The sequence below is a fragment of the Dermacentor variabilis genome, chromosome 8 (genome assembly GCF_050947875.1).
Source record: "Dermacentor variabilis isolate Ectoservices chromosome 8, ASM5094787v1, whole genome shotgun sequence".
NCBI classification, from domain to species: domain Eukaryota; kingdom Metazoa; phylum Arthropoda; class Arachnida; order Ixodida; family Ixodidae; genus Dermacentor; species Dermacentor variabilis.
The window spans coordinates 60,254,643-60,276,213 of record NC_134575.1 but is presented as its reverse complement, the minus strand read 5'-3'; the positions used below and the strand labels follow the sequence as shown (position 1 = coordinate 60,276,213).

At 45.4% G+C, this 21,571-nt stretch overlaps 1 protein-coding gene across 3 annotated transcripts; it reads left to right on the top strand.

The window, feature by feature from the left end:
• Positions 1–103: 103 nt before the first annotated feature.
• Positions 104–18,741, top strand: LOC142590254 (uncharacterized). 3 transcript variants are annotated; one of them, XM_075702194.1, is made up of 6 exons: positions 104–275; positions 4,883–7,246; positions 8,765–8,864; positions 14,441–14,541; positions 17,251–17,373; positions 18,381–18,741. In XM_075702194.1, coding segments are annotated over exons 2-6 (2,640 nt in total). In that variant the 5' UTR covers positions 104–275; positions 4,883–4,931; the 3' UTR covers positions 18,382–18,741. The 3 variants fall into 3 exon arrangements, with proteins under 3 accessions (XP_075558309.1, XP_075558311.1, XP_075558310.1); XM_075702195.1 differs by lacking the exon at positions 104–275 and adding an exon at positions 1,221–2,886; XM_075702196.1 differs by lacking the exon at positions 14,441–14,541 and having other exon boundaries at positions 8,765–8,860.
• The last annotated feature ends 2,830 nt before the right edge of the window (positions 18,742–21,571 follow it).

Genomic DNA, 21,571 nt, shown 5'->3' with positions numbered 1-21,571 from the left:
TTGTCATCCTTAGCGGCTGGACGAAATGCCAACGGCAACAATGAATCAAACAAGCGTTATTTTTTTTGCGTTGTTTTTGCATGCGTTTTTGCTTTTGGTTTTTGTTTATTGTGTGTGGCGCCCTATGCGAACTGAAAGTCTGAGAGACGCGGGGACGCCTCCAGCAACAAAAACCATTTCGCCACAAGCTTTTTAGAATTTTACGGGCTAATGCTGACCAAAACTGAATGGGTTCTGCAGCTGTACTGGGCCCAGAATTATCCGTAAGGTGTAAGGTGAGTTCTTGCTATGCAAAAGTGGATATTGCCCTTCGTACGCGTCTTGCCTTTATGAAATCAACTCTTATACTTAATGTAAAGTACCCCCGTCCTTGGCTTGTATGGCGCATTTTCAGCGATGTGCTGAGCTGTGAACGATGTGTGAAGTCAATTTGTAGCGCTAGCCGACACTGACAGTGCCACTATACCCGTGACGTGGGGGGTGCGTCGACTTTCGATCTCGTTGGCATTCCAGCATGATTGTAGCGCTGCCACAGCCAGGCTCAGCGCGCTACTACGCGCGCCTGTAAAGCTCGTTGACGTTGCATAATGTAATGTGCCAGTGAGTGTTGCATGGTTGTTTACGCCTTTTTGTGCTCCTTCCGGTGGCGTCGACCAGGTCTCGTCGGCCTACCAGAATGATTCCAGCGCGGCCACAGCCAGACTCAGTGCGCGCTACCCGCCTGTTTGGCTTGTTGGTGTTACATAATACAGTGTGCCTGTACGCGTTGATTGGCACATTGTATTGATTGATAGGTGCGCGTAGTAGCGCGCTGAGCATGGCTGTGGCCGCGCTGTAATCGTTTTGAAACGCCAACGAGACCAAAAGACGACGCTGCCGAAAGGAGCACAAAAGCCGCAAGCCTGTGTCGCGCGTTACCCTGCCTACCCCGCGCCGCAATGGAGAGTAGAGTGTATGATGCAGGGTGTTGAGAGAGACTAGCCGCGTCTACCCAAGTGACTGAGCCGAGTTGACGGATCGAATCCCTCGCACCTTTATTTGACAACCACATATATAAAAGGCATGGCTCGTAGCGCCCTCTACATCTCTCCCCCGAGATATGCACACAAGAAACGCCAAACACTTCACAAGTCAATCTTCTTGGAGTCTTGACTCGATGTCCAAACCTGGTGACTATCACTCCACAATCATTAGAGACTTGTGTTGCCGTGGTGTCGGTTACCGTGGTCTGCTCTTGGTGTTCCTCGCGGTTTTCACTCCGAGCTGGCTCGTTGAGCTGGCTCGTCGTTGTGTCTGAATAGGGCACTAGATGTATCCTATTGCGCACAAGCACCGCGTTTGGTGTTTCCAGGACGTACGAGTGGTGTTTGGAGGCTGGGCTGAGAATACACACCGTATCCTTGATGTCTCGAACCCACACCCTATCTCCTGGATGCAGTGGAAGAAGGACGGTCGCGGCATGACGGGGCTGGAAGACGCTCTTCTGCTGCCTTCTCACCTCTTCGTCTTGGCACTTGACATCGTCTGGCACAAGCCACTTCGGTTCCAGGCGGTCCACTGTCTTGGGAAGCCTGCAGTGGTTCGCAAGCTGCAACCCAACAGTAGCTGCGCTGGGCTGAACCCTGTGATGCCTGCAGTGTCTCTGTACGACAGAAGAGCCAGAAAAGGATTCTCTGCTTTCGCAAACAATTGTTTGATCGTACGCACCATCGTTTCCACTTCCCCATTTGACTGCGGGTAGTTTGAACTTGAGGTGATGTGTTGGAAGCCATAGCACTTCACAAAAGCTGCAAAGGCATGTGAAGCAAATGGTGGACCATTATCACTTCGTACTACTGCAGGTATACCAAAACGAGCAAAAATGCTTTTGACTGCATTGATGACCGCCTCAGAATTCGTGCTTCGCATGTAGATAACTTCAGGGTAGTGAGAACGATAACTATTAGTAGATATTTGTGTCCCTTGTAACTAAACAAGGTCATTCCTACTTCTTACCACGGCTGTTCTGGAGTGTTCATTACCACCAATGGCTCATTTCTTTGCGCTCTTGTGACTGCACACTGTCTGCAGCGAGTGACTCTGTCCCGTATTTGCTGCGAAAGTCCGTACCACCACACGGAATCCTGGGCCCTTAGGCGGCATTAGTTAATTCCCTGGTGGCCTTCATGGATAAGTTCGAGCATATCCTTTTGCAGCAAAGCCGGGATGACAAAGCGATTAGCTTTTAACAGGATGCCGTTGCACAAAGAGAGATCACCTTGATGGCTCCAGTACTTCTTGAGGTGTTCTGGAAGCCTTTCTCTGCGAGGCCAGCCTTGAGTGCAGTATTTGACGAGCTGGTTGCATTCCCAGTCTAGTTCTTGGTGCCTGCGAACATCACCTACAGTAAGCAGCTTCGTGTCTGTGACCGTAGCAACTTGAAATTCAACAAACTCCTCTACCACGTTCACCGGACTGATCGACGGCTTCTCATCCAGAGCACTTGAAAGAGTATCCGCAGTGGCTAGTTTGCCACGAATGAAGACCAAGCTAAACTGGTAGCGCATAAGTTTGATGCGAAACCTTTGAATACGTGGCGGCATCATGTCGAAGTCAGCGTTTCCAAGTAGCGTTACCAGCGGCTGGTGATCGGTTTCTACCGTGAAATTTGGGCCACTCACGTATTGGTCAAGACGGTACACTGACCATGCTACCGCCAGTGCTTCTTTCTCTGTTTGGCTGTAGCGCTGTTCCGCTTCAGTAAGCGACCTGGATGCGAACGCTACTGTGCGTCGCTCGCCCGATGGTTGTTCCTGCAGAAGAACCGGGCCCTATCCATATGATCTCGCATCACATGAGACAGTGGTATTATGACCAGGATGATACTTAGCGACGCACAGGTCCAAGGTGAGCATCGCTTTTACCCGATTAAAAGCGGTCTCTTGAAGCAGTCCCCATTGCCATGCATTTTGCTCACCTAGCAAGGCGCGAATAGGGGCGGTTGCTTGCGAAAGGTTGGGCAGGAAGCGACCAGTATGGTTAGCCATGCCGAGTAATCTCCTAACCCCAGCAACGTCATTGGGTGGCTCCAAGTTGCACAGCGCTTCGAGTTTGCTGCGACTTGGCGAGATACCGTTGGCGTCGATTACCACACCCAGAAACTCTTTTTCTTGACCAAAGCAGCATTTTGACTTATGTTTAACTCCGGCTGTCTTCAGACGTTCAAGTACTTCCACAAGTCGCTTGTCGTGCTCTTCTCGATCTTTGCCAGAAACCAGGATGTCGTCTATCATGTTGACGACGTTCAGTTGCCCCTCCAGAATTCGAGCCATTTCTCTCTGAAAATATTCCGATGCTGAAGTCAAGCCTAAAGGTTTTCCGGGCGTGGGTTCACATCCCACATCTGACACCATGTACGATGTAGGGTGCTGACAGATGCTAGCCGCATCTACCCAAGTGACTCGGAGCCGATTTGACCGAACGAATGCCTCACACCTTTATTCGACAACCACATATATAGAATTCATAGTGCGTAGCACCCTCTACATAGAGGAGAAGAAAGGGATAAGAGGGCCTGAGGTGTGAGGATAAATACGGGCGAGGAGAAATAGGCAGTTTGGGCCCACCAGGCGCACGCTGCCTTAGAATCGGGCAAATGTGGTACTCCGTATGCACCCCTAACTCATTACACATCTACTTCCGTCCCCAAAGCTTCAGCAGCCACCTGAAGCTCTTAACCAGGAGAAGGGGGGAAGAGGGCAAGGCAGGCAGGTGTTGTTACATGTCGTTTTATTTCAGGTATCCCCTGTACATAAAAATGTTGGAGGCAGGGGGGGGACAAACTCGGTGGGCACCCCTCCCTGTCCCTTGCCATACTTCTGTTCCTTCTGAAAAAAATTATACAAAGTTTGTTGATGCCTCAAGTGTCCAAACAAACCTAACTTTTCTAAAGAATCACGTGGTTGCAATTTAATAAGCAGAAATTGTTGTGTATCATATGGTCAGTCCTTCATGTTCGGGTGAAATCCTGTATTTTATTTTGCACCCCAAACAGAATTTATGAACATTGCGTTAAACCTAATTTCTTCCCGAAATTTTTCCTTTTGTCAAGACTAATAATAATGGAGGTACTACAAAACTAATGTCATGAACGCTGCCCACCTTTTGTGTACATGGGGCCAGGATACATCATATTGTTAATATGCGAATGTAATAGATTAGCTCCTACAAATTACCTCCAATTTCCCGCACGTCGTATACCTTTAAATGGTGGTAATGTGCAAGGAAGCAAATTAACGCAGTGCATATGTGGCGCTGTGTTGCATACGACAGGCGTGGCGTTTAGAAGATGTTTGCCTAACTGTGTTACGCTCATATAAATGTAGCTGGTTTGTCTGGTGGGCATTCCATTAATTTTGCTGCAAGAGCATATATGTATTGGGAATCATTAAAACAGGACGGCAACAGACAAGGGCGAAGGGCCTGACAGGTCTAGGATAGGCATGGAAATGCTTCCAGTGCATGTGATAATCTACGTCAACAAGGACTTACGAGATAAGTAATAACACCACAACTCCTGCAAAACATGGCTTTGTGCACAACCTTGTGTGTGTTTTTTCTTTGTTAAGAAAAGTGCAGAGAATGAAACAATGAAGGGATAGCCAAACCTGTCACTATTTGTTCTTTGTTAATGTGGGTTCTTTTAAGTGTATTCGCATTGCATGACAATGAGGATTTGTAGACACGAGTTCGTCTGCCTGCCAGACAATTAATGAAACCCCCGGATTTCCCCATTGAACGGCAGGTTTTTATCACCCGAATGTAATAAAAATATAAAGCTCGGACATATCTTACAACCAGTTACAGCTGTATTTTGCAACTGTACAACATGTTTGAATTGCAGGAAACCTGACGGAAAAGAGAAGAATCTTTCTGCAGATTTCATTTCTGTAATGGCACCAGGGGCAAATGGACAGCGTGTCACCAGGTCGCGGTCGCGAAGGCAGAAGGCCGTAACAAGCACAATTTCTGGGGGAATACAACAGAATTTTCACACAGGTGAACATTCTGTTCAACAGGACTCTGATCAGCAGGACTTGCTAGGTAGTGTGGTTACCAAGACCACTCGGTCTAATCGGCAGGGAAAGAAAGTGCAAATGCCAGAAGGCAGTCCGATCAATAAAAGCAGAGATACGGGAATCACTCCACCAGCACACTTTGATCCCAGCCAAAGCACTAAGACCAACTTGGTGCCCCCCACAGAAAAGAGAAAGACTCGTAAAAAGCTTTCACCAGCGACTTCTGGTTCCAAGGCAGTCCGGAGTTCGAATCGACTTGGCACCAGGAAGAAGCCTTCATCTGAAAAGGAGGCTCTCGGGAGCAACACATTTAAGGAAAGCAGGCAGGACGTTCAGACAAATGCTTGTGCATTGAAACGCCAGCAGATATCGGACAATGTGCAAACGGACAGTCAGAAGTCTACACTTCAAACAAGCCTAGGTGACGCAGAGACGAGCACTCTGGTTTGTGAGAGAAACAGGGAGAGGAAAAGAACTGCACAAGCACTTCCTCATCATGAGTCCTCTGAAGAGGGAGAGGGTGCTTCAGCTCAGCCTCCGATAGAGAGAAAGAAATCGAAAGGTAAGCGGCCTTTATCAAAGGCTTCTAATGCTGAGGCAGTCCCAAGCTCAAGCAAAGCCAAAACCATCCTGACGCGATCAAGTTCACAGGAAGAGCAGTCTCTTAGGGGTGTTGCCTCTAAGCAAGTTCGGCAGGATGTTCAGACAAGTGGCCACGCCTCAAAAGAACAGCACATGTTGGATAACTCTAACAGTCGCAGTCTCAGGTCCAGAAACCAAGCATATGGCAGAGCAAATCCTCAGGCAGGCAGACCAGCTCCTGAAGGCGCAGGTGGAATCTTAAGCCTCAGGGATACAGAGACAAGCAGACCAGTTTGTGAGAGGAATGCCAAGAGGAAAAAAACTGCGCAAGCTCTTCGTCATCATGAGCCCTCCGAAAAGGGAGAGAGTACTTCAGATCGGCCACCAACAGAGAGAAAGAAATCTAAAAAAAAGTGGCCTTCATCAGAGGCTTCTAATGCTGAGGCAGTCCCAAGCTCAAGTAGAACCAAAACCATCCTGACGCGATCAAGTTCACAGGAAGAGCAGTCTTTTTGGGGTGTTGCCTCTAAGCAAGTTCAGCAGGATGTTCAGACAAGTGGCCACGCCTCAAATGAACAGCACACATTGGATAACTCTAACAGTCGCAGTCTCAGGTCCAGAAACAAAGCATATGGCAGAGCAAATCCTCAGGCAGGCAGACTGGTTCCTGAAGGCGCAGGTGAAATCTCAAGCCTCAGGGATGCGGAGGCAAGCAGACCAGTTTGTGAGAGGAATGCCAAGCGGAAAAAAACTGCGGAAGCTCATCATCATCATGAGCCCTCCGAAAAGGGGGAGAGTACTTCAGCTCAGCCACCGACAGAGAAAAGGAAATCCAAAAAACAGCCTTCGTCAGAGGCTTCTAATGCTGAGGCAGCCCCAAGCTCAAGTAGAGCCAAAACCATCCTGACGCGATCAAGTTCACAGGAAGAGCAGTCTTTTTGGGGTGTTGCCTCTAAGCAAGTTCGGCAGGATGTCCAGACAAGCGGCCACACTTCCAATGAAGAGCACACATTGAGTGGCTCTCTCAGTTTCACTCTGAGGTCCAGAAACCAAGCAGGCGGCAGAGCAAATCCTCGGGCAGGCAGATCCATTTCTGAAAGTGCAGCTGGAACCACAAGCCAGCCTCCTCAACCGCTCCGCCACAAGATGGACAGGGAGAAGTTGCGTGCTAGGCCTCGCCGCTATCCAAAACGGAAGTTTGGTCATGAGCCAGTTTTTGTTCTTGAGGACACGGAATCCTCCCATCGCACCACGTCGCCAAGCTCAAGAGACGAGGTGGATGCTTCCCTGCCCCTGTCTCCTATCCCTGTTTGTACCTTGCCAGAAGGAGGCCATGCTGGAAAGTTAGGTTTTCATTGGTACGAGGCAACGTTTGGCGCGCTGCGTGAACATGCTAAGGTAGCTGAACTTGAAAGATCAGATGATGACATCAAGTCCCTGCACTGGGTGTCGGATACCGAGTGGCCAACCGATGCTCATCAAACAGAGGATGACGATTCATCCGACGTGAGCAGTGGCGACGATTTCACTCTTCCTTGGGACAAGGACAGACTTTGGTTTAGCGGACAGTCCAGCCAAGACCAGGAACCAGGCCAAGAGACTGAGGGGTGAGTTCTTGCTTAGCTTATATTTGGAGTATGATGCTCTAAGGACAGTTGAACTATTTAAGATGGCGTGCTCACAAGTGTTCTTCATAGTTCATTACCTGCAGGCATGTAGTGTCAGTGCTTCTCCACAGAGACCACAAAAAATTGCAGCAGCTAATTCATTGCAAAAACAGCACAACACAGATAAAAGCAGTAAGAAATATTCGTCAGGATTTGCATGGTACAGGCTCTTATTCCAGGACCGTTCACCCCTAGACAAAGCTGAATGTCAAGCTGAGGAATGCCCATACCCATAGAGGTACTTTGCATACCCATACGGTGGGTAACCCTGCAGCAGCGTAGTGTTGAACCCACATCCTCCTGCAGTCGAGGTGGACGCTCGACTATAAAGTTCAGGGTTCGACTCCAAGCCGCATTTCAGTCGGAGGCAAAATGCAAAATGGCTGTTACGCCATACTTTGGATACTTGTTAATGGATAGGTGGTCAAAATAACTCTGCAGCCCCAGGATGATTATCAAGGTCAATTGATAGCTTCCTCATAGACCTGCTGAGATATGCTGCTAAGGACACTCATTGGTTAGCTGTATCGACTAATGGCTATGAGGTGCGGGGTTGCCGTAACACAACACTGACCCCAGGATTGTCCCACATTACAAAACACATTGAAACCATTGAGAAGGCATGTATTGCATACCAGTATCGTGGTTGGCCCACCAATGTCGCCACCTTTGATCGATCTGCACTCATACGCCGCAGTAGAGCAGTGGCTATGGCGTTGCGCTGCTGATTTCGAGGTCATGGCTTCAATGCAGGCCACAATGGCCACATTTCGACAAGAGCAAAATGTCAAAACACTAGTGCAGTTAGAATTAATTGTACGTTAAAGAACCAGTGTCTCAAAATTATTCCGGAGTCCCCCCTCCACTACGGGCCTCACAATCTGATAGTATTTTTGGCAGGTAAAACCCTAGAATTTAATTTTTTTTTATTATTGTGCTATAACAAGGGTCAGCTTATCTTTGGTTACACAGTCTCCGGGAACAGCCCGCTTTAGTTGGCCAGATAGCTAGCCACGCAAAGTTGGCAGAAGAGTCAAATGAAGCTTTGTTTTATACAGATTGAAGTGTGTGCCAGTTTTCATTTATTTCATTAATTTATTTTACCCTCGAGGTACATAATACATTATAGAGGGGAGGGGCTAAGAGAATACAAGGTAAACATCGGTAAAATTAACTCAAACAAAATAAATAAAAGAAGTTTTGGATGATTACACTGCTGATATTTTGTGTTCTTGTGCTTAGTACCTAATTATGCAGATACCTTTTTAAGAAGTAATCAGCTTGTGCAAAAATCTACCAAGGAATGCCTCTGCATATAGACTTTGTACACTCTCCTATTGCAGGCATGGTAGCGAAATCTGAATGCTCTCTAATATTGGTGCGATTTCAGTGTAAGGGTTAGTACTGGAAAGTTCTTGCTTCTGCTGCATAAGGTGTGATAGGCACAATTCCTTGCAGTCTGGACCACTGGCAAAAAGACGCCCGAAGGAGGGTGCAGGCATACCTTCCAGGAGTTCGAGTGACAAAGAGAGCCTGGGAAACCATCTACCAGTGGCAAGTATCTTCAGATTACGGCTATTTTTATTTTTTATTTTTTTTATTTACATTATAAGCTGCCAGCTGCACCTGTAGAGGCCAGTGTACCTGGTATCTGTCGGTGGAGGAAAAAAAACAATAGCAGTACAATGCAAAACACAAACCACTTCTACAGGAAGCAATAGTCAGTTACTTGTAAAACTATCAACTATTCTCAGACCACCATTCTCAAGGAAGTTACTGCAGGGACGGAACAAGAATAAAATTAATCCATGCACGGCTTGATTAGGCAAACAGTGAGATAAGTAAAAAGCTAATAATGCTATATGTAAATACCAATAATAAACTTCATATGTACAGTATAGCAAAGCAGGCACAAGGATAAGATGCGCACAAGCTCGACACTTGGCAACATCGAAAATGTACAGAAGCTTTTTAAAGTAAATACTTTTACCCAACTTCAGGCAAAAAGTCATTCAACTCTAGTGGAATCTGTGTTTGTAGTGGTTACTGGTACAATGCCAGTTGCGAGCTTGTCCCACTCTGTGATACTAAGAAAGAAAAAAAAAAGCTACTTTCGAGAACTGCCTTGTTGCAGGTGCACATTACATGACATAACTGGCTCTAAAGCCCATCCTGACCAATCAATCAATTAATGTAGCATTATTTTGAACAATGCAGAAATAATACTAATAAATACTTGGACCAATAGCCTCATGTGACTAGCTGTCAGTCCAATACAAGATAGAGTAATATGTACAAAACACAGGTGTCAACAAAATAAATTCAGCATAAATTTAACATGAGTTAAAGCCTTATCATCAGACATCCTAAATTGGCAGGTTTCTCGAACCCAAAGCATAACTTCACTCAATCTAGCTTGAAGTTTTGTGCTATTTTATTCTGTATGGGTATCATGTTCCAAATTTCTATTGATCTAAAAAATGATCTATTGCCATAAATGTTTGAGCAAGTTAACATTATCATTCGAGCCATGCTGCATATTTCCTGTATGAAAATAAAACAAGGTAACACTTAGGAAGAAGTTTGTATTCTGTTACTTACGAACATAGTAGTCTCATAGCTGCATAATGCAAGACGCTGCAATTAACAAATGTGGCCTATATATTGGTTGCAGCTTATAACTCACTCTTTGAAGTCGCACTAAAGATTTTAAACACGTATTCTATACCATGCCCCATGAATGCGGGCAGTAACTCGTGTGACAAAATTGGAATTACTATGTGCCTTTATTAAGATTAATACCTATGCCACACAGTGGTAAAGTTAATGCCATCATATATAAAGTTGCTGTTAAACATGCATTTCTAATACATAAAGCTTTGCTATGATAGCTGCAGAAAATGCAGTAAGTTTGTTTGCCAAATGTGGTATCACCAGAAAGAACCAGATAGTGGGTAAAGAGCTCCAGGAATACCACTAAAAGCATTAATAGGCATGTATATATTTGCAGAGTTATTTTTTATGTAAAATAAGAAGTGGACTTTTCATGTGCACTCGTAACTGCTAGCATTGCTAGTGAGAGTATGCATTTGACAGCTGAATATGTTGTGGGAACACACTACGATGCAAGTACAGGGGCAGCACCAGGATTTTTCTGTTTGGTGGGCAGAGCATGGTTCTCTGTTTTCATTGAGTGCACAGGTGGGCACTCTATTGCTTGGCACTCCACGGTTGTAGGAGTGGGTCAATGGAGGGAGGGGTAAGGGGGGCTGCTCGCTGCCCTTTATAGCCATCCTTATACCAGTGATATTAAGTTCTAGTGCCGTTAAGCACGTTCGTAGGACACTGCAGTACACGATAGCATTAAACTTCGAAGGAGTACTTGCATGACATTTCCAACATTATTCTTTTCAATGAAAGTCCCGATCCTCAAACCCTGGAAAAAAATGTTGGCAAGTTTTAAAGCTCGCTAGGTAATTTACTCTAATAGATTTTCTAGTTTCAGTTTTGTTTACCAGGAGCCAAATTTGTCGTGACACTAAAGGTGGTGAGGTGGGAGCAGGACATTATGACATTTTGGCACTCCTTCCAGCTCGTACTGATCATAGCAGTCAAGCGAGCCAGAGCAAGGTCACAATGTCCAGCTGCCACGTCAGCATCATCTGCGTCATGACACATAACTCCTGGTAGACGAAGCCAAAACTGGTTCATAGAATAAGGTATCATACTTGAACCTAGATTTTATTAATTTCTCACTTTTGTCATGATCATGATGTCCGTATATGCATATATGCATATACATATGCATATGCATATGTACGTATATACCATTGGGTATATGTATCAGTGTTACAGAAGAAAATTTACCATCTCCCAATCTTATGAAACAACCTCGAAGAAAAGAGGCAGAAAAACTAAAAAAATGCCATAGGTAGTCCTTCTTGCACATGGCAAAAAGAAACGAGAACACAGCCACATTTCAAATCAGCCCATTTTTGCTCACTTAAATGGATTGCAGAGGTACATTTCATACACGTGCCATACAAATGTGTGTGCAAAGGCGTGTGATAAAGCACTTGTGCACTCCTGGAAGCAATTATGGCTGTGATTACACTATCCTGTGGCTGTGAAAACGTGCAGTCTATGGCAGCAGCAAGTCACAACAGTGTTGGGATTCTGTAGTGAAACCCTACTGCACTTGTTCTGCCAACATCACCAACTACATAAGTGCCAATGCCAGTCTAGACGCAGACGCAACAGAAAATTTGGATGACGAGGGCCTTGCAAACCTTGCTGCCAATGCAGAACAAGTGCCAGAAGATGACATCGTGGACGCAAATGTAGACGGCACGTGCTGATGCCCTCCCTTGGGCGGCGCCTAGAATCCGGATAGTGCACACACACACACGAGAGGCAAATAAAGACGTCGCCTGGTGCTGGCACCGTGACAGCAGACCACGAACTCCAATTTGAGTCCTCCCTGTTTGCTTGCCTTAATCGCATTCTCGGTGCCAGACATTGCCGTACCACTGCGTATCATGCCGGTGCCACCAGCATGGTGAGAACATCTTCACCGACAACTGAAAGCCGCCCTGGCTACCTGCCTCAATTGCGCCAACTAGGTTGACGCCTTGCCCCTTGTGCTCCAGAGTTTACGGCCGTCCTCCGGGCAAGCCTACAGTGTCCAGCAGCAGAGCTGGTGTGTGCTAGTTCTCTGCATCTCTCGAGACTTTACATCAACGCAACTACCAGCCCAGCCACAAGCATTCCTACATTGCCTCCTGGTCTGTGTTAAAGACCTCCGACCCACTTTGCCTCGTCCTTCCCGCCACAATATAATATTTTTGCACCCCGACCTGGCCACTTCACCACATGTTTTTGTGTGCCGCGACACTGTCCGACCACCGCTAACCCCGGCTTATGACGGACCATTCCACGTCCTCTATCACACTCCGAAAACCCCCACCCTACTGCAGAACGGCCGTGAAGAGACAGTCAACTCGGACTGCCTTCAGCCTGCTTTCATGGAGACAGTGATGGAAAGCCTCACATCGCCGCCTAACCGTGCTGGAGTGCATAGCCAGCCCTCAGTCCGGTTTCGATTTCCACTCTAGGCCCTCCCTTGGGCAGGTGCCTAGAATCTGGATTGCGCGTGCCTGCATGAGAGGAAAATAAAGACGGCACCTGGTCATGGCATGTGAATCCATGGCTGATGGTTCTTTTCCAGCGTCGATTCGGGTCAGCTATCTTTCTCCTTCACTCCTGAGGCATAAGCTTACGTCATGGATGCAAATGTAGACAGCACGGGCTGACAGCTACGAGGTCATGGACGCCATCAACCTCTTCAAGCAATTTGCTGGATCTCAAGGAAGAGGGGAGCAGGCTCTCATTGCTCTCACAAGCTACGAGGTCTGCATGACACCTTTACTAAAGAACCGTAGGCAAGCCAAAATGTCTTTTTGCTAGAAATAAAGTGGTCATTTAACCTTGGAGTTCTTTAATTCTTCAATTTTACGAAATCCCTGTTTCCCAAAGGTTTGATCGTTTCCTGTCAGCTTTGTAAAAGCAGGGTATAGTAAATTACTTTGGGTTCACTCAGGCTTTCTAGTATGTTTTCCAGAGTTTCAAGGTCCAGGACATTCTCTTCGCGGAAAAGAAAAAGGGGGGAAATACTATGTCACTACTGCTCTACAGCATCAAGCACTTATTGACATTTTTGTCCCAGCGCGACACTGGTACAAGGTTCATTTTTCAGTGTTAAGTTGAAACCTGGAGAATTGAAAAATTGAGTAAACTGAGAGGAGGGTAAGCAGCATTGAAATGGGGAATTAGACATGAAAATAGGTGTGACATTAAGAAACGGAAAGATAGCAGTGTGGAATAGAGGTTATACTTTTTGGATGTTCTAAAGCAGCGGAGTCGGCAAGAATGTGTAACGCGAATAACCGTCTAACCGGAGGTTTGCTACAGCAAATGATTTGGTGCCAAGGGAAAGAAAGCATAGTTCAGGATGGCAGATACTTGGTAGATGAAAGGATGAAATTGGAAAATTGGCGAGCGTAGTACAGAGATAACTGGATGTCAGTGGGAAAGGCGTTCATATTCTGTGCTAGGCATAAATTGGCTAATGATGATTATTGCAAGCACCACTTACCTCATTGTCAAGTGGGCTAGGGTTTCAATGTGTACAAAAGAGAATCAGCTGGTGTTCTTCAGAGCGAGTTTATGTACACATTCAGACATACACCTAGCCGCTTGAGAAGCCAACAGGTACTTTCTGCAAGAATGCCGTGTGCTCATTGAACCATTTTGTTTTGTTACCCGCTGCAGTGGGCTACAGTGGTTGGCTGCTGAGGACGACGTTGAGGGTTTGATTCTCGGTCCCCGGTAATGGCATCCTGATAAAGGAAGAATGCAAAATTTGCTTGTGTACTTAGATTTAGGCAGACTGTGAAGAACCTTAGATGGCTGAAATTATTGCAGAACCCTCTATTACGGCGTCTCTCATAGTCTGCGAGTTGCTTTGGGACCGTAGACCCCACGGTTTAGTTTAATCTTTTTAAACTCGTTCACTACCACTGGCGTGCCGTCACGACTGAATGGAGGCCTCATTCCCTTTGATCTTACCTTATTGGTCGAAGCACATGAAATGCAAATGGTGTAGTAGTGTTGGATGATGGAGAACCTCCCAGCCCTTTTGACAGTCATCACTAGAGCTCGCACTCATATTCACCGCGCAAAATTGTAGACACACCCATAAAGAAAAAAAAAAAACATCTGGACCAAGTGCTCGTCTCGTCTATTTTGTTTTTCTTAGCATGTATGTTTCCAATTTCGTGCTGACAATATCAGTGCAAACTCTGGGTGACCAGCTAGCCCCTCACCCCTGTGACAGTTGTTACAACATGTGGATATGCTTTGTGTGTCCATCACCATACGTCAGCTCCCACGAGTTTGCTGTTGATGCGCTGTCACTTTCAACATCGGAAGGAACATTGCAAGCTCATCCTTTGTTTGGCACGTGCCAGCTCTGCATCCCATAACAGTGTGTTTTTTTTTTTTATCAATGTAGTGCACTGAGGTCAAGCGGCTTATGTGCCTGCCGCTGCCATTGCACACACTTCTTGCAGGCAGGACTACTTTCTGAAGAATATGGGAGAGTCACTGGAAGCCATGGCCCAACGTGTAGGCCACGACAGGGTTGAGGAAGAGGACGTGGTTTGGTACATCCACAGGTTAGAAACCGTCTTCGATCCTGCTGAAGCTCGATTCTAGTTCCTCGCCTTCTCTGTATAGCCTTCAGACGCCACTTCTGCCCACTGAAAATTTATTTTCACCACAGTTTTCGTGTCTTCAGAATTATAAGCGTACAGCTGTTGAGCGGATTTAGAATTCTCAATTATTTAGCGAGTTTTGTCTCGTTAACGGAACATGTGGACTCGACACGCGAACTTTTACAGAAATCTCAATTATGAGAATGTAAGTAAACTGTGTCATGTCCATCGCACACGGGACGAACCTATTGCTTGAAAAAATTGCCTGATTGCGGAAAACAGTGAACCCACTACACGACTTGCTGACACCGAGCGTAAACGTCCAGCCAACTTTTTCTTTTTTTACTATAAAACACACTGAACATACTATTAAAATATGTACCGAAAGTTCAGCTAGAAATGTTTCAAGATGTATGTGGCAAGTTTCAAATGTTTTCACCAGTGCTCTTTCTTGTCTACATTGGCATGCACATTTGTGCATGCGGCACTTGGAGGCAGCCACACCACACACCTCGCCACGGGCACCTTCTTGGTCATTAGTTGTGGACAGAATGGTGAGAGGGATGGAGAAAGAGGTTGCATAGAGAAAAGAAGCACCATTACTGCTTCCTTGCGGGTAACATGACCCGGTGTCTTTACAGGGTAATGCCGACACAGCATCACAACAAATCTTCTCTCTCCAGGTATCTTTCTAGAGGGTCACTGAAGGCAAGTGTGTAGTCAAAGCTCAATGTAACAAAGTTGGCAAAATCGGCACTTTGCTTCACTATATATAAATTCCTTTATATTGAAGTTCGTCCTTTTATGCTAATTAACTTTTCTTACACAGAAGGGGCCGAACATTTTCTGAATTACTGGGTAATCGTAAAAAATAAAGTTGAACAAGAAAACTATACTTTTGTCGAATTCAAGAGTCAACAGCAGACGGTAGGGTTTCATGCCCTGTCGACATCACATCAGCGATATGAAGCAAGGCTACCAACACGTCCACTCCACCCTCGTGGTTGATCGTGTCGCCTAGAGTTACTGTATGTGTCTGCCTCTGGCAGCACGTGTATGGTAACTCTAGCGCCAGCAGGGGGGAGCGAATGTTTCGTCTGCCTCTCGCTTCAACACGCCTCCAAAACTCGTAGATTGTGCAACCTCCTCCAGCACTAAACGTAAACGCGTGGTAAGCAGTGCACATGATGCCGCCACCATCTCTGCTCGCGCCGTCTTTGCACCAGCAGCAGGTTACCTCTAAAACCGGGGTGTGCAGGCTGCAATGTGTGCTCAGTCGCGCTGACGGCCATGCGCCGCCACAGCCAGGGTAGAAAAGTTTACGCACGGTGCAACCACACCCACAAGGGGGCACGGCAGCCCACAAGCAGCGTGCTAACAAAAACCCAGCCTGAGCATACCCAGAGAGATGAGAAAAATGTGCTTCTAGGAATATACAGTAGATGGCAGAACTACCTCGGAGCTCGCCAACTTCATATCACTGCACTACTGCGCACATCTGAATGTACAGAGTGGAGAACGTATCAGTTCGTCAGTTGGCACTGAAAGGGTTGATGTAATGGTACATTATATTCAACTGATTCCTTGATTTACTTTATCTTCACTGATTTAGCAATTCGGTATGTGCCAATGGGTGTTTGCCAATCCTCCAAAATGAGTACCATATTTGCACAAATATTGCAAGTTTCTTTTTTTTTTTCTCCTTTTTCTTTCTGAATTTTTGGTGTTAAAGCGTTCTAGATGGCATATGCAGGTTTATGACATGAATATAACTTCTTTTTTTCATGCTTCAAACTGGGGTAACCTAAAGCACAAGGCACCACTGCAATGCTACCATATACGGAGCCCTCCTGTGCATACCGCTACTGTGCATTTCGGGCCATTCTCCTCATTTAGGAAGCTATTGGATCCACGTCAATGTAGTTACACTGTACTATTTGCAAACTTGAACATTGCAGTAGCCACTGTCATGCATCAGGCGAGCAGTCTTCACAGTCATGCGGCGGATCATCGTGCAATCCGTGACAAGCTTTGCTGTGCTCGATTGTGTTGCGAGCACTTCTGAAGCGCTGCCTTCCCAATAACCTTAGTGGGCATGGACGGCGTCGCCGTTCTCGCCAAGCATGACGGACGTCGGCAGTGACGATAAGTAAATTGGGCAAGCTCTTGTCCTTTGAGCCTATTTTGCACTGGCAGCTCACAGTAACAATGAATGGAGCACTTGGTGGGCATCCACTTTTTGTGTTGTTTGCCGTTTCTTTGTGGCACTGTTTCATGTTATAATCGCTAATATATATTTTTTCTTTTTCTGAGAGACCAAAAGTTCCCCCTCGCATCACTTGTGCCGTCTGATTATTTGCGTGCAAATACGGTATGTGCCACTGTTAACGAGAAATATGCAGTCCTTAAATGTAGTTAGATATGTGTCACACTTGTATGTGCGCGCACCTGTCATTGCCATTATTCCCTCGACAAGCATCATACATTGCCTTTGTCCTTATGACATCGTTACGTATACATCTGACGCTCTGTGTCCGCCTCATTTGGTGTTTGCATTTCGGCATAGCGTGGAAGCGGTCTGCTGCTTTTTCTTCGGCATAAGGTGAAAAGGCTGCAGACCTTTTTCATCCACATCACCTCTTCACGATCTGATTTCTGTTATTTATGCAGGTACCTGGGCACTGCGGACCCCTACAAGCTGTGGGCCCTGGCCGATGAGCTGCTGCCTGCCGAGCTGCTGCAGCGCCTCTACCCTGCTACTCCGTGCCTCCTGTCTTCCAAAAGCCCCGAGTGGTTAGTTGCGCATAGCTCTTGTTCAGTGGCACAAATTGTGATGATGTTGCAAAGTTAGTGAAAAGCTTTAGCTTGCCCGTAAACACATTAAGGCTTACGGAATGCCTGGTTACCAGGGAGCTGTACCCCACCAACACTGCAGGGACATCTGGTGACTAATAGTTTAACCAGAGAGCACATAGAGCTAATGCGCTGCGATGACCTACCCTATTCTATCTAACTGCTGATGTAATGCATTCATAACGACGTAGGGGGAGGGTGGGTACCAATTTTCATGGTACCCCCCCCCCTTTTTTTTAATGCAATGGAAAGCTTACTGGTCAGTGTCTAAACATGAAAAAATGGTAACATTAAAATGCCGTGAACTTGATCCGGATCCCCCCACTACGGCCTGCCTCATAATCAAATTGTGGTTTTGGCACATAAAACCCCAGGATTCAATTCTTGCTTCCAGTGTTCTGCCTGTTGCTTTGCCCTCCATTGCTGGAAAAGTTTGCACAAAATATTTATTTTTTTCATTGATTATGCTTATTCTCACTGTATCTCGCACATTTTCATCTGAAGTGGCCATTCCTTCGTATATTTGCTCTAAAACGTTGTTGTTTTGGAAACTCGTATGATTCGCGCTCTTGCTCTGGTTCTGGCAAGTGTATACATTGTTTAATGTCATCAAGTTCTTGTTAATTAGCCTAGGAAGTCGTGAGGCCTTCGCACCTGTGAGCACTAATCAGTGACGAGATGATGAAAATTGCTTTTACACAAAATATAAGCAGGATTTGCTGATTTAGTAAATTGAAGCATGTTGGCATAGTAAGATTTTATTTATTGTTCTCACGATAAGCTCAATACTTTGATATTCAGTTAATTCTGACATTTTTCTTTTTTTTTCGGTTTCGTGAAGTTCAAAGTAACAGGGTTTAACTCTATCTGGTCCTCAAAGAGTCAACTTACTTTGCCTGCCTTTCTTTCTTACCTACTTTATTAATTACAGCTCGTTCTCTTTGCAGATGATGCCATGTCATTCAAGAAACTGGCAGAAACCTGTGTTAATCTTGGTGTCCTCGTGAAGTACAAGGCACTGAGAAGTGTACAAAGAGATATTGTATCTAGTATTCTCCAATTGCCACGGCATACTTTTATTACCGTCAATTACACAACATATGCACTGACTACCCAGTGACATGCATTGTTGTTGTTGGTGCTAACATCATTTTATTTATCAAATCGTGTAGATTGTCATGATCACTGTGTTACTTTTATCTTTTAGGTTCTCTTGCTGACAAGTGTGCAATTTCATTTTTAATCACACAAAATGGTTGTTTAGAACAACGTACATTAATTGAATAAAATTGTTCCCTATGTCCTTTATTCTTTGTATTAGTACTAATGTTCTTGTAAGAAACAGTCGCGAATGTAGATTGTCGTGAGCGATGTTTCCTCTTATCTATTAAAGACAACACACATTTTCTTTTTCATTTTTTATGTCTCCTCTCATGCTAACAGGTGTCACTTGCAGTAAAATCAGGGCCAGGGTAATGTAACAATTTTGTTTAAATTCTTTTCCTTTTGGCATGTTGCCTGTGGCTTGAGCAGCACTCCCTCTATATTATCACAAAATCGACTCCTTGTGAATGATGAATAACACGACAGCAGCAGAGTCAAGCGAAAGATAGACCCTCATGCTTTACCAGTCCAGGATTTGAAAAACCAAATTTTGAGGTTCCTGCAAGCATGGGAATATCGCTCAATAAACTGCATTTTGAATGACATGAAATGCTCCTTGCCTAGAATACTTAATGAACGACAATAGCTAAAAGGGTCTGACAACTGGTCAGAATGTGTTGCGAGACGTTGATGGAAATGACCATGATCTATAGGGATAGAATCCAGCACGCTGTTCCCGATTTGAGTAGGAATTATAATTTTAAATTGGCAAGGAAAGTCTCAAAAATCTAAGTGGCGAGGCCTGGAAGTGAAATTGCGGCACTACGTCGCCTGCAGCTGGGAATAGTGGCACATTTAGATTATCACCTACTAAAAGTGTGCAGTACGCGACCGATGGCACTATGCACCACACTCTGTAAAACAGATAGGCGCAGATGCTTATCGCAATAGGTTTGGCAGCGATAGCTGTGAATGCCGCGTGCAACGGCCCCGGAGAAGATTTGCTGCTACCAAAATGAGATTGAGTGCGTGCCGGCGTTTTCACGCGAGATGGGCGGGCAAGTATTGCGGTGGAGCTGCCGCGCAGGCAGCTGTATACTGTTCTCGATTGTGCACGCCTTGCGCATTTTCTTGTTTGCATGGGACCTGGCAGCTGGAAAACGTATCATACGATCACAGTTTGGTGATGTACTGAAGGTTGGTGCTAAAAAATTGGGTTTTCCGGCAACGTACAAACTGGTAAAAAATGAAGGTAACTCTATTGGGTCCTTTTTTTTTTGTGTTCTTGATCACGAACGTTGGCGCCGGGAAAGCACATGTAACGGGACTGTATCAACAAGGTTAGACTGTAATATTTTCTCATAATTACGGCTGCACTTGTCATGCGCCTCCGACTAATGCCGGTGTATAAACGCTGTCGAGCTCACCTGTCACCCATTTCAGCATGTTTCCAGTGAACGACTACATCCTCGCTGCAGATAGAAAAATTCTGATAGAAGATGTTCTACGGCATTTTCCATGTTACCAATTCATGATTAGACACTATGACCGGTAAGCTTTCCATTGCATTAAAAAAAATATATATATAGGTGCCATGAAAATTGTCGGTCTCTTTAAGCATTAGGTCTCTCCAATATAGGTGGACCTTATATGCTCATTTGTGATAAGGCAATGATTGTGCCACATCAGTTTCAAAGTGTGCACAAAGCACGGTCTAAAGATTATAACTTTTTTGAAGCATGAGTGTGCATATAAAAGGGTGGATTTTCTATTTAAGCAAGCTAGTCACGTAATAGTGCCGACTGTTGAACAATATGGGCCAACGCTCTTGTTGCGAAGTTTCAGCATGAACGAAGCCAGCAGAATCATATTTTTTTAAGTTGTTAGGATGAAAATGCAGTTGAATGCACCTGCATCAACTATTGTAGTCCTCTCTCTCTCTCTCTCTCTCTTTCTCTCTCTCTAACATCAGCAAAGCCACCTTCCCCTATGAGCTCCACTTCTTCCCAACGCTGACCAAACATCAAATGAAGTCATAAAGGCCAAGACCTTTTCAGGAGAACAAACAGGCTTTTTGTAGGGTACCAACAAGCCTTTGGAACAAGAGACAAGCGCATCAACTTTATTCAGCTTCAGCTTTATTTTATATCTCGTGCACATCCTGCATAGCGTGCATGCTCCTCTCAACTTCTTCATTCCTCACTTTTATGCGTGATCCCGTGGAAAAGACAACACTACTTGTCTGTTTCAAACAAGTGTTTCAACACTCGTTTGAAGCAATCTTCCACTGTTGTACGCTATGTTTTTGCTGTAGAAGTGCAGATTGATGCTTCCAAAAGAAGCAGGAACTGACCACAGTCATAACAAGGTGTTTTTGAGATCTGTACGGATCCCTTGTTCACAATGGAAATGCATAGATTGCATATAAATATGTAGATTGATGCTACACCTCTCTGGCATCCCTTGCATCTGTCTCTTACGGCTGGGTGAGCTGGGCAACACCACCCTTGCATGCCATCTCCCCCACATCTAGGGAACTCACCTCTGCTAGTGAAGACGACTCAAATTAGTTTTTCAAAATTAAGTTGTTATTGGTTAGTTTTCTTCTCTGGCAACCTGAAAGAGTAATTCTTTGTACTGACTGCACCACTAGCTCCTAGAAAAAGTTAAACCTCTAGTAAGTTTAATTACTCTGTGGGAAGGTGAAAAGCCAAACTGATGCAGTTGCAGTACGCATGTGACTTGTAGAAAAAACAATGTGCAGATTTGTAGCCCACAGTCGTTTTCCAGTGAAGCTTTAAAAGCAGAAATCTTGCAGTCTCTTCTCAATGGTGGCCTCTTCTTCTGTCTCCAACTTTTGTTTTCTCTCTCTCTCTCTCTTGTACATTGCTACATTCACTGCTTTTTGCTGTCAGCTGCTTCCACTGGACACACGTCACCCCGTTTTCCAGGCAGCCTTCCACATTTTTAGCATCGCATTCTACAATTTGTTACTTCGCCTCGATGTGTTCTGTTCTGTACAACTCCCTTGAGG

Bases quoted from the DNA above. Each gene is read 5' to 3' on its own strand.
- LOC142590254 (XM_075702194.1), top strand. From the start codon at position 4,932: ATGGCACCAGGGGCAAATGGACAGCGTGTCACCAGGTCGCGGTCGCGA. The intron at 8,865-14,440 runs GTATCTTCAGAT...TCTTGCAGGCAG, and splicing joins AAACCATCTACCAGTGGCAA to GACTACTTTCTGAAGAATAT. The intron at 14,542-17,250 runs GTTAGAAACCGT...TTATTTATGCAG, and splicing joins GTGGTTTGGTACATCCACAG to GTACCTGGGCACTGCGGACC.